The following is a 12,269-nucleotide window of genomic DNA, read 5'->3' on the forward strand; positions in this document are numbered from 1 at the left end:
CTCCTACACATCACTAAGGTCATAGAGAACACAAAGAAAATAGCACCGAGGGCCACCGATTCGAAGGAGTTTGAGTTCAAGAGTGCGCAGATATACAGTGACTACCACTGGGGTTATAAAGTGGCTGAAGAAGCGGTGGACCTGATGTATATATATGGGCTAGCATTGAAGATCGTCAGCGACGCAACTGGAGAGATCGGATTTGAATGATGTGGTTTATAGTGAGATTGCTATAGCAGATTTTTAACATAGACTGATACATTTGATTAATATTTTCTCATCTACCGTTGCTCGTCAACACTTTATCTGCCATGAGTAGGGTCTCGCTCCAACTGATTGCTATCATTGGCTTCCTTAATCTGACATTCGTGCTTTATTATTGCCCCGGACTCCCGAAGCGCTGCGACTTTCCGTATAGGCGGCTGGGTTGCCGGCCAAGGTGGAGGTACCTATCGGCTCCATTAGTGGACTACCCCGTAGTAGAAGTCCGCGAACTACTACCATTACTAGAGTAACTTAGCAAAGAGCCTAGGTCCCCCATCAGGCTAATCAGACTGCCCACTAACAACGGCGGGGCATAGTCTGTAGAGAGTAGGTTACCGTGTAGAATATCGGCTAATAACCGCATAATTAATGCAGCATCTGTGAGTGTACTGAAAGTCTCTGCTACTCCAAGCTACACACTATGGCTAAGGCCCGGCGTTCTATACCCTAGTGTGCAGAATGCGCGGATATTGTCATTTTCCTTTCTGTCTAGTATAACCGGAATTACAGAACAGCAATTAGTTAAGCTATTGTGATTAGAGATTACACTCTCAGCCTGCGTTAGACTTCTATTACTAAGTATACTGTAAGTCCAAAGCGCAAAAGCAGCATAATACGTCGCCACAGCATAAAAGTTCTGCAGGGTTGTAGGCGGAAACTCGCAAGCCCTTCTTAGAACTTGGCCCGCGTGCCATACTGCAACTCTAGCAGCTAATGATTGCCTTCACTCACTTACGATCAGCTCTACTCTCCTCGCCTCGCTTTCTCCATCTCTACTAGCAAAACGTTGTATATAGGCCATAGGAGCATGGAGGGCCATCATAACGTATTCAAGTAACAGTTAAATCTCGTGCTGTGTGACATGCCTCTCACAGTATATACAAAGAGTGATCAGATCTTGGTACAGGTTACGTTATCGGCTCATACACCATGAATCCATTCAGCGTCATTTAGCCTCGGGGGCTGAAAATTGTAGCGCGAATTGTTATTAAAGGTCCCATACTTGATTAGCAAGTGCGTGGATAGCGGCAAAGCAACAAAGGTGTAGATCAGCCTGCCCACAGCACGCTTCGAGGACTGTGATATTAGCCAGAACCTGGGTAAGTAGCAGACGCCGCGAGCTACTAGTGCAGCCCAAGAACTCATATCTCCATTCTTCGGGACTCTCTGCAAGCCATACATTAGGCGGGTATGGAACCGCCATGTTCAACTCGGTATAGCTAATCGTCAGTGTCTGGAGATAAGCCATCGATACCTGAGAGTCATGGATAAAGGCCCGAATTGCCAGGCGCTTCAGTGACTCCCTTGCGGCCCAGCCCTTCCACGCTGCATTAAGCTCTTCAGCCCCATGGTTGATATCTCCTACCAACTCTTTCTCAGTCAGTGAAAAGAAAGCTCCCGCTTAGAATAGCATGGTATATCCCGGCTGCATAAAGCTGCACGCAATTTCAGTCTTTCGCTTAAGGCCGCTCCAGGCTCTGACCTCCAGGGCCCTCAAGTATGCCTAGAGGGCCTGCAAATCTCTCGTGGTGCTATTATCACTCTTGTATAGCTATCCTATCGCTCTGCAAAGGATTTCATGCATAACGAGTCCTGTCACCTGGATTCGACGCTCCGGAACGATAACTGCACTAGCGGCAATAATTCCAAGAAGTAACTCTAGCCGCGCGTAATAACACAAGAATATGCCTGGATAGATGCTCGGTGCGAAAGATGCGCTTTCCTGGATGAAGAAGAATCGCACGAGGTCGTTTAGTAACTCGGCGGGTAGAAACGAGTATATAGAGAAGTAAGATATCTTCATCGCGGTCACCAACACCAACAAGCGATCCCTGTATGCATCATCTAGCTTGCTACTGATCATTTGTCCTGTCAAGGATTTCATAAGTAGAGTAGATCTCTCTCTCCTGTTGCCTGAGCCTAGGTTAATGACGTCCTGGCTATGGAAGGAGTGCTGAAACCTAGAAGGTTGCCATGAGGTCTAGGCACAGCGCCGGTATACTTCTGACCAGCTCCTGAAAGAAGGGCCAGGAGAATCATTGTTAGTCAGCGTAGAACCTTCATTCTCGCCGGTCTGGTTATAGACAGCTACTGTAGCCTCAGAACTGTTCATGTCACTGGGTGTGCCCATAGTAAGATCTAAAAGTCCGGAATCAAACTATAAAAAGTCCATGTCCTCAAAAATGGATAAGATCGGGCATACATCTCCAATATCAGCACACTGCGACTTGATACTAGTATCATTCAAAGTCTGATCCCAGTCCTTATTCCCCGTCAGTGTTTCTTATTAGTCCAAGGTTCTAAACTCTTAACTAACTTCCAATGAACTGCTCTGTCTCTCTTAAGACCTCAGTTCGATGCAGGTCAAGCCAAAACTGGGATCCGATAGCTGGCATTCTAAACTCTTCGCATGATAGCGTGAACAAGGCTTCAAGTCATTGCATTTCGCTTTCGCTTGTACACAAGCCATGCAGGCTTATGAAGCACGATCTATTCGCCTTGACCCGTATAGTCTATCCATGGCTCGAACGTGAGCTGACTTATGCCGCTGAAGTAAGTCGATGCGATTGAAACCCTTTAGATAGAGGCAACAGCGAAATTGTCGGTAATTTTGGTGAGATTGGGCATGTCGCCGAAGGTAGTCGGCTTTTTCATAAGACTTACTGTATACGAGGCAGACGTGTTTACCGCTCTGGTAGGACATTTAACTTGCTAGTTGTGGACAGAAAACTTTAACCATGGACGAAATCGGGATCTGGTAGAGAGGACCTTTTTGAGTTTTATAGCCCCTCTAATTTGACTCTGGGAATAGTGATTAAGTAGGGAGGGGGGTTATAGACTCCCGAAGTGCGGGGGAAAAAACCAAGAACTAAGTTCCCTGTAAATGATTTAAGCTCCTAGCTACAAGTCTCATCCGCGAATAACATATCTAAGTTACGAGTGTTTTCTCTGTATGACGAGTAATTCCACGGAATGTCATGCGATAAGAGTTTAATAGAGGTATTAGCCCCAATACATAAATATAAGGGGCACAAATAAATACGTATGGAGCATGGAAAATACCTTGAATCTGAACCATCATACTCGGCAATCTATTCTTCCGACTAGCTCGTAAATAACTGACCAAAAACACAGATTTTAGAGATCAGACCTATCATCAAGACATTACAAGCAGAGCTTATATAGACCGCCAAAGGCAAACAGGGATTTATTTCTATCAAACTGCTATACTACCAGAAACGAGCTGTCTCTCGCGGCGCATTAGGTGATCTTCGTAAGGTACCGCAAAGCCAGGATCAAACTTATCACAAATAACGCCGGTGCCCTATGTAAAGTGAGCCACTTCCCACCTCTCGCTAGCGATAAAGGGCATTGGGCCATCGCCGTAGACGTATTCGTGAACCTCCTTGTCGAGGCACACGTAGCGCCCTTCGGCGCGTACATTGAGCATCATTGAAATGCTGACCTTGACCCTTTCATTGACAGGTCGATGCCTCCACCCTAATTTGTCTCGAATATCAGCCAACATGGTAGCGTGGGTTCCATGACCCCTGACCAAGGCGAGAAAGCTGAGTTCGACAGATTTTAGTGTTAACGGGAGCTTGCCGAGAAAAGAAATGAGATCATCCTGTTTGACTGACAACCCGGAAAGCCCAAAGTGTCTTAGTTTTCCAATCGAGAAAGTGTCGACTGGAAAGATATCATAGAGCGATATAAAGTCTTCCATGTCGCAAGTCCAAGAGCTCAATTCATCATTGATCTGCAAGGTAACTTCCTCCAAGTCGGTCGCTTTTGCCAGAAGATTGGATATCCTGCCGTTCTTATAGATACCCAAATCTTCGGAACCAGGAAAGTTCAACGCACGGTACCCATTTGTTAGCGAGAGAACAAGCCGTTTGAATCCTGGCCGTGCCACAATCTTGCACAGGCTATCATACTCTTGATTTGGCTTGTCGAAGAGAGTGTAGTCAATCCCAGTGGGGAGCTTGTGGCCATCCACCACAAACTCAGAGATTTGAAGCTTGTCTGCAAAATCGTCTAGAGCCTTTGAAACCATGCAGAATCCGCGCCACTGTTTCCTCTCTTCGTCGTTTTCCCATCCTTCAGGACAATCCTCTGGACATCCTCGGAGGATGTCGTCACGTGGCCAGGCACGAGGAATTGGGTATACAAACCCAGATGGAAATGCTCGGACCATTGGCGTCTCATAGAGTGGCATAAAGAGAAATCCATGTGCCGCCGGTGTAATGGTGACCTTGGTGAGCTGTGGGAAACGTTGAATGGCATACCGAAAAGCCTCCTCATCTGCGCTCGATGACAGCAGCTCACTTTGCTGATGTAAGAGATCTGTATAGTACGCCAGTGAGTCTCGAGTGGGCATCAGGTTATCACGCTGATTCTGCACTTCGTTCAGGGTGCCAATGTGCGCTTCGCTGTCGCTCTGGTACCAATCCCTGTACGTCAATCTGCCCTCGGTAAGAAAGATGCTGTCTTTGCAAAGACGAACAAAAGCCTTCGAGATCTGTTCCTTGTCCTCATTCTCAGGACAGGCATCAGAATCACTCTCATCCTCGGCACTGGCATCAGAGTCACTCTCATCCTCGCTATAGCCACAAGAGCCACGGTCGTCCGTAATGGGAATTTCCCTCAACAAGGTGTCATCCCATATAATCTCTTTCACGCGATGACGGAAAACGTCATGGTTGGCGACTGCGAGAAAGACTTCGACGTTCCGTGGATTGGCAGAGATAAAAATGCGGTCAAATCGCAGATACGACTTGTCTCTCAAGGCTCGACAAGTAAGACGTAAGCTCTTGACGTCGAGATTGCAAAGTAGAGAGCAGATAGAGGCAAGCAGTTCATTTGGCAGTCCTTGAAGTGCAGGCGAGGGACTTGCATCGTCGGGCAAGCCCATGGTTGCAATTGAGAGTCTTCCAAGATGTAAATGATAGATAGCTGAAGAGGCCCAAGGGGGGAAGGGGGAAACTTTGTAGAGGGTGGTATTTCGTTGTCCCGTGAGATGATGTTACCATGTCACAAAAACTTTGAGTGGGAGAAAAATCAACAGAACCTATTTTGGGGGTTCCTTCATGTTTTGTACATGGCGCTGACTCATCACGTGGATATCAGGGTCTAACTAAGTTCTGTCTGTTAATTCAAGCTCTCAGCCACAAGTCTCAAGAACGAATCAGCTACAGGACGATCTCTTTATCGGGGCATGTGAATGGACGCCGCGTTTCGCCAAATTACACTTTTGATGACTGTCGCAAAACAGAGGTCTTAGGCAACAGTGAGGAGTGTGCACCGAATTCGTTTGCTCGAGCTATCTCACTAGAGCTTTCTGAAGACCAAACTATGCCAGACCACCTGGCCAAGCAACATACCCCCACGTCCCCAATCTACGAGTTCTCCTTTGACTTCAACAAACATAAGGGGCGGGCCGACGCGAAGGTAGCCTTACGAATGGATATGACGAGCGTCAAAGGATACTGGGACAGTCTTATCGACTCTCCCAGTATTCAGAAGCGTGATGTCGAGCCCAGATATTTTTCGCATCTCTACAGAGATTGGAAGAAGGGTTTACGGAACGGAGACAGGTTCATACATGATTCTAGTTACTCGCCAATAACAGTCAGGAGTAACCTAAGTACGCCGGTCTTTTGGCAAGCTGCCGAGAACTGTCCCATAGGGGGCAACATGTATGGTGAAGGCATCGCAGCTTACATCCAGGGCAACGTCGATGCCAAAATGTCATATGCTGTTACAGTGATTGTGAGTATTTCATATGTTATTTCTATCTTTCTTACGATCTTGCTAATACGGAACTGTAGGCAACCGGGGACCGGGGCACTTCGAGAGTTGATGTCAAGGAAGCTACTGGCTGGATTGGAGTCACCGGCGAGACGGATCTGACTTTTGGAGTTGGCGGAATGGGTCGTCTCGATATCGGCATGGCCGGAAAAGGCAACCCTGCCAGGAGCCAGAAATATTACGACATATTTAACACACATAGGATCGGTGCAGGGTCTTTCTGGGGCTTCATGGCTCTCACTCCCTTCATCTCTCGGCAAACTTGGTTGTCCACATCTCGCATGAAAGAGTCCCCATCTACCGTATTTGGCCACCCGGCGATCTTGAACGGACGTTTGGGAACACGAGTCAAGACTGACTTGGGCCGCTTTCCAGCATCGCTTCCTGAACCCCTATTGCCAAAAGAAATAGAACATTATACAAAACAGAATAAGGCAACCGAGGTGCAAGTGCATGGAGATAACTACGTTTATGGAGACGGAGGCGAGAAAGGCAGCACCATCGAAATCGGACATGACCTCGGTTTTGGGCTCATCATGGACTTTGAGGTATACCCCCAAGTACAGGGTCAACAGCCTGTTCTCCAGCCCCAGGAATCATCTGTAAGTTTCCGGTTGATTATTCTGGCTCCAGACCATCTAGGTGCTAGCTTACACCTCCTATAGTTACTTGTTACCAGCGAAACATTTTCTAGATGGGATATCCCACCAGCTGAGAACCACAGAACCTGCCCTCAATCTTCGGCCTCGTAAGTATGCTCCTGATCGCACACGCTATATAGTGTGAACTAACAAGACTTAGGAGTCTACTTAAACAAGATGTTGTTGGCAAGTAAGTATAGTCTGATACTGAAAATGGCTTTCTGAGAACCGCACTGACGAATAAACAAGAGACCTTCTTAGCTGGAGAAACAATAATGGATCGGCTACATTTTACCATGACGTCGTAAGTGACATTCGGCGGACATTGGCATCCCATGTTAACTGAAATTATCTAGTACCGTCCTTTTCACGAACCCTGCCACTACTCGCCCAAGACAAAGCGAACAAGCTTCGAATTGCCTTCACCTGGAAACGAGTCTTCGTCTATATTGACTAAGAATCTCAATAAGAGAGGCTTAAACAATCCCAAAGACGCCTTTGGTTCCGCGCGCCTCAGACCGCTCGATATATTTGGCACCGTCATCGCCTATCTCTTCACAAGCCGAAGCGTCCACAATGAAATGCCCGGTAACATCAGCTGCGATGGCAGACGATGCGATTATTGTTATGGTGCGATTGGGACTGACCCATGCTGTGGCTGTGTTTGCATGCAATGCAAGTGGGGACCTCGTGGCGATATTGAACCATGCGAAGAGTGCTACGAGGAGGGAGATTGGAGTGAAGCTCCATGGCCAGGTTCTCTCGTGAAAAGGGACCGAACCAGTGGCAACGACGTTGCCGAGCACGAAGGTGATGGGGGGGTTTATGATCACAAGAACGATTTACACTCTCGTGCCCCTTACATCAATTCTGCCTGGAAGCATGTCAAGGTCTGTAAGGATCTGTACCATATCCCCGACCCAACAACGGTGTCGGCAATATTCAAGTACCCGCAGTTCCCCAAGGACGTGAACAAGGTATGGGACGGGGCCATGGGTGGTATCTATGACCCTATTTCCAGCTACTGGGGAAATAGCTCGGCCGAGTGTGCAGACTGGAGTATAGGGCGTAATGATACACGCGACAAGACACATCACCCCACCCGCGGTTTCATTCCCTCAGCGTATCAGAGTAAGTTGACTGCTGAATCCCATTACATCAACGCAACTACTAACATTTGGTGCCTTCTCAAGCGGAGCATGTTTATGAGGGCCAGAATCTGGGTCAATTCTTTACTGAGTGGCTCACTAAAGGCAAGATTAGAAGGCAAAAGCCATCCCCAGGAAGGACAAGGGGTAAGGTTGACTGCACATGGATAGATCAGTATATCATGACTGTCGACGGTACCAAATTCCCGTGGTTCAACCCCTCCAGGCCCTGGCAGCCTTACTCCTTGTTCGGCACACTCTGGACGGAGTTGGGCAACGTCTTCCACAAGGACCGCCTTGCAATCTTGCAAGAGAGATTGAACCGCAAGAAGGAGAATGTAGGCGCCTCTTTATCCTGGGACTCCAAATTGTAGCACTAACAATCCTAGGTCTTCGCCCTGGCCAAATCTTACAAACCAAGCATTTACCCGTACATGACGCACGACCAGCAGTGGGCGACAGTTAAGGAAATAGGTGAGCATTATTCCGGCTTTGATACCAGTGCTTGGTACTCACTAAGTTCATCCTCGCAGGCCCTACTTTCTCTTACATGAACAACGATACTATCTGGGGCATGTGGTGTGATAGCTATAAGGGTGTGTACGACCGGCTGGATAAGTTTGACCAGTGGTACACGGTCCACAAAAGCCCCAATGATCCAGACGTCACACTAGCTGAGGAATGGGGCAAGTATAATCGCGTAGTCCTCGACTCCGCTGTCAGGATCTACCGCGTTGGTTGGGACTGGACATTTCAAAATCGACGGTGAGTTGATCTACTTCTCGTAAGAAGATTTATGCTAACCATAGCCCTACTATCAGAACCAACAATGCCGCTCAGCGGTTTTCGCCCGAAGAGGCACAATGGCAAGCTATACGCGCCAGGAACCCCCCGGCGAGCGTCTTTCATCTGAAGAAGTCTTGCCCCAATCTTCCTCCCACAACTATCGTTTAGCGAATGGTAGCGAGGAGAGCTTCGGTGGTGCGATGCTGTAAATGTGGCCAATTGTGCCAAGATTGTCTAGAATCTCCATTTACGTTGTCAAATAAATAAAGCCACCCCGCTCTATATTTTACGTGTTCTCCGGTGACTGCCGTTCCTACATATACAGTCCGTGCGATCTTGGGCTACAACAGCTTCTGCAACAGCCCTATTCAAGTCGAATGGACGCATCTGTCTTCTGGTCCTGATCTCAAGCATTTCAAGTCGACTGCAATCCTATGGAGCTGGATCTTTTGCATGTCTGACAAGGAACTTCATATCAATGGCGATGTCTACAATTTGAACGAACAGCTTTGGTGAAGTGACCTTTGCGATTATCTCAGATTAATCAATAAGTTATAGATGTCAACCCACTCAGTACGAGTTTGAAGGTCGTCGATGCCGCAACCACTAAATGAGAATGAGAGTTGAATCTGGAGAGGAAACACTATCGCCTATAAAAAGAAGAGACTTGACTAGACTAGAAGCAAATTTCTCCGCTGGAAAATGTCTGATTTATCGCATTGAACTAGAGCAATCTGTCAACCATTTGGTGGAATGGTCACGTCTCACTCACCGAAGAACGCAACTGCAAACTGACTTGCTCAACGGAAGACGAACAATTGCCTCTAATCAGAGGCGGATCAGCAAACAACAATTAAATCGTACCCGCAAGCACCTCCGGGAATCTGTCAGTAACAGAGATTTCTGTGAGTATATTGCCCGTATGTGTTTATTGATGTCGTTCATGTCTTTCACTCAACCTCAAACCCCCTTTCAACCCCCTCTCCTCTCCAACTGATCATAGTCTCCATCTGATTCAACTCCAGGATGTAAATCATTCAGGGCCTTCTGATCAAGGGGTATTAATCCCGAGACCCTCCTATTCGCGGCAACAAAGACATGTGTCTAGGAGAATGTTTTAGGCATTCAACGTATGACAATTACGATGCCATAGTCACAAACGAGGTGAGATCTAGGGGTTTTACTGGGAGATCACCCTTCGGCTGTCAGGAACCGAGATGATAAACAACACCTGTCTGTTACCTCTGGGCCGGAGCAGTGGAAGGCATTGAGCATATTTGCTATCATGAGATACATCAGGTTTGGAGCTGGAATGATCTACAGAAGGAAGTCAACGGAAACGAAGATAAGTGTGGGATGTCAAAAAAAAAGCAAAAGGATTCTAGTTGGCGAGGTAATGGCTCTTTAACCTTAGACCCTTTCCATTATCCATTCAATATAGCCGGTTGAACGTTCGCGACAGACCATACTAGAGTCACCGCCAAAGACAAAAAGAAGATACTAGAATAACCAAATGAAATTCTCTCGGATGCGAAAGGAATGGGTCCGAAGCGAGGCAATTATCGAATTGGTTCGCGCTTCTTTCGATTAGAAACTTCCTTTACTATATACACAAGGTCGTGTCTTCTCGGTAAAAGAGCGCGAATGCAGATCAACCATGGTGGACCATGGTGGCATTGAAACTTTCAGGCAGTGGATTGGTTTGTCTTTTAAAAACCTGGGACTACATGGCTACAACGAGTACGCCATTATGGCCTCTCATTGGTGCTTTCTTTACAGGCCATCCAATGGAGAAGCCGCTGCCTGTATCTTGGGTCACTGGTGCTGCATGCGGGTGGATGCAAAGAGCTATGATCTGTTTTAACAAAGTATGAAGGCAGAAAACAAGATTGGGATTCGGGCGGGCATCCTGTGCCCGACTCGGTGCCATCCTCCGCGACTACGAAATAAACCCGCTCCTGGATGTGTCACCGGCTTTTCGCTTCCGCCTCCTCGTCGCACTCCCGATGGCGGATCCCGTCATTCATATCTAGTGCTGCCTTCACCAGCTAGGCCGGCGTGAAGACGGAACGTTATTGTAATCCAGATGTGATTACGGTCTCCTGGTGACGCAGTCCAAGCCCAGTCCTCCCGAACATTACAACACAGCTTATGCATTAGATATCTGCAACTGCCTTAAGATTGGCGGAAGTACCGAATATCCATCAGATAGTTTCATCTCGTTAACTCCTAACCATCAGAACAACTGATCAACGTCTGTATATTTTCCGACGAGGATGAGAATGCGCCTTCAGGATATCGACGACTTCTTCAGTACCGATGATTTGGGCCGTGCCCTTATCTGCGTGACTCGCTGATGCTGTTATGGACACGTTAAACGAGACCAATAGTGATCAAGTTAATGAAATAACGGATGGCAACACAGTCACAGGCTCTGGTTCACTGTTTCTCACGCGCGCAATCCGACAATATGCTTCCGCTGGAGTGAAGGCGGAAAACTTATCTTTCCTTGCGACCGACACGATCGCTTCCCATGTTACTACCACTTCATCCGTAATTCATCTCGATGCTATCGACGAACAACCACCTCTTCTTATCAAAACTCTAGATCCTTCTATTGATAGCTTCTCGATACATTGGCTGAATCTATCGGCCTTTCTAGTCCCTCTGTTTGGCGGCCCTGACTTTAACCGCAGGAATTCTAGTTTGCAGGGAAGTTCCTGTAATACTTTCGATCTTTCGAAGCTCGGTGGACCTCCCTCGGTCTTGGCGATGCGCTCTGTGACCAGGTCTCTCAGTGTTCACAAAATTAGGGGCTCTTTTGGGGACTTTCAATCTATCGTCGCTGGTAGGAGCAGTTGTTTTAAGACTGCCAAGTAGTGCGTGTTGTACAAGGACGAGCCAAGGGGGGATGAGAAACGAGATCAGGGGGGGGGAGGCATGCGAGTGAGAAGCGTGATACTTAACAAAATACTTGCGCCCTTTCCGGAAAGGGGTCTACCGAATCCAATGACCAGTGGTGGCTCAATCAGCAAACGGGACGAAACGGAGCCAATCTGCCAACTAGAAGCCGGGCCATCATCTTGATAAAGGCCATTTGGGCCGGAAGAGATACTCGGCACCCTGGAAGAGGGCATCCGCCGACCCCTCCTAACCTGACTCGGTGCCCTTGAAAATGAGATCCCAAGTTCTTTTTCCTCCCGTAGGCTCGCAGGCTTATCCCTCCACCATACGCACTGCTTCCCACACACACTGCTTCCCACACGCACACTCCTAAAACAACTTCACCTAGCATCGATTTAAACCCTTTGAAAACGTAGCTTTGCAAAGTATGATGCCTTCAACACTACATCTCCCGATGCCTTCGAGACTGCCACCCCTGACGCCCTCGACACTGCACCTCCCGATGCCTTCGACACTGCACCTCCCGATGCCTTCGAGACTGCATCTCCTAATGCCTTCGACATTCTATCTCATTAGCACACTTACTGTACCGTCTCTCAAGCAGCGAGCACCTATCGCTACTTCTTCTGATCATCCATCGGGGTCGGAACTTGAACTACACACAGGACAAATGCCAAAGGAACACAGACCGTTGCCTTTGGTTAACTTAGTGTAG

At 47.8% G+C, this 12,269-nt stretch overlaps 3 protein-coding genes across 3 annotated transcripts; 2 read left to right on the forward strand and 1 right to left on the reverse strand.

Annotated features, from left to right (window-relative positions):
• Positions 1 to 3,589: 3,589 nt before the first annotated feature.
• On the reverse strand, positions 3,590 to 5,179 carry FTJAE_1835 (uncharacterized protein; the record flags this gene model as incomplete). The annotated part of the gene is made up of 1 exon (XM_037347966.1): positions 3,590 to 5,179. One exon carries the CDS (start codon positions 5,177 to 5,179, stop codon positions 3,590 to 3,592), a length of 1,590 nt encoding a protein of 529 aa, XP_037211044.1.
• A 440-nt stretch (positions 5,180 to 5,619) lies between these two features.
• On the forward strand, positions 5,620 to 8,818 carry FTJAE_1836 (uncharacterized protein; the record flags this gene model as incomplete). Its single annotated transcript, XM_037347967.1, has 10 exons — positions 5,620 to 6,036; positions 6,096 to 6,677; positions 6,741 to 6,823; positions 6,877 to 6,906; positions 6,966 to 7,020; positions 7,073 to 7,847; positions 8,036 to 8,202; positions 8,254 to 8,338; positions 8,398 to 8,629; positions 8,686 to 8,818. The coding sequence occupies 10 exons, from the start codon at positions 5,620 to 5,622 to the stop codon at positions 8,816 to 8,818; spliced, it is 2,559 nt and encodes an 852-aa protein (XP_037211045.1).
• A 2,196-nt stretch (positions 8,819 to 11,014) lies between these two features.
• FTJAE_1837 (uncharacterized protein) lies at positions 11,015 to 12,130 on the forward strand (the record flags this gene model as incomplete). Its single annotated transcript, XM_037347968.1, has 2 exons — positions 11,015 to 11,529; positions 11,971 to 12,130. The coding sequence occupies 2 exons, from the start codon at positions 11,015 to 11,017 to the stop codon at positions 12,128 to 12,130; spliced, it is 675 nt and encodes a 224-aa protein (XP_037211046.1).
• Between the last annotated feature and the right edge of the window lie 139 nt (positions 12,131 to 12,269).

Source organism: Fusarium tjaetaba, assembly GCF_013396195.1.
Source record: "Fusarium tjaetaba strain NRRL 66243 chromosome Unknown NRRL66243_c0000033, whole genome shotgun sequence".
In the NCBI taxonomy this organism is placed as follows: Eukaryota; Fungi; Ascomycota; class Sordariomycetes; order Hypocreales; family Nectriaceae; genus Fusarium; species Fusarium tjaetaba.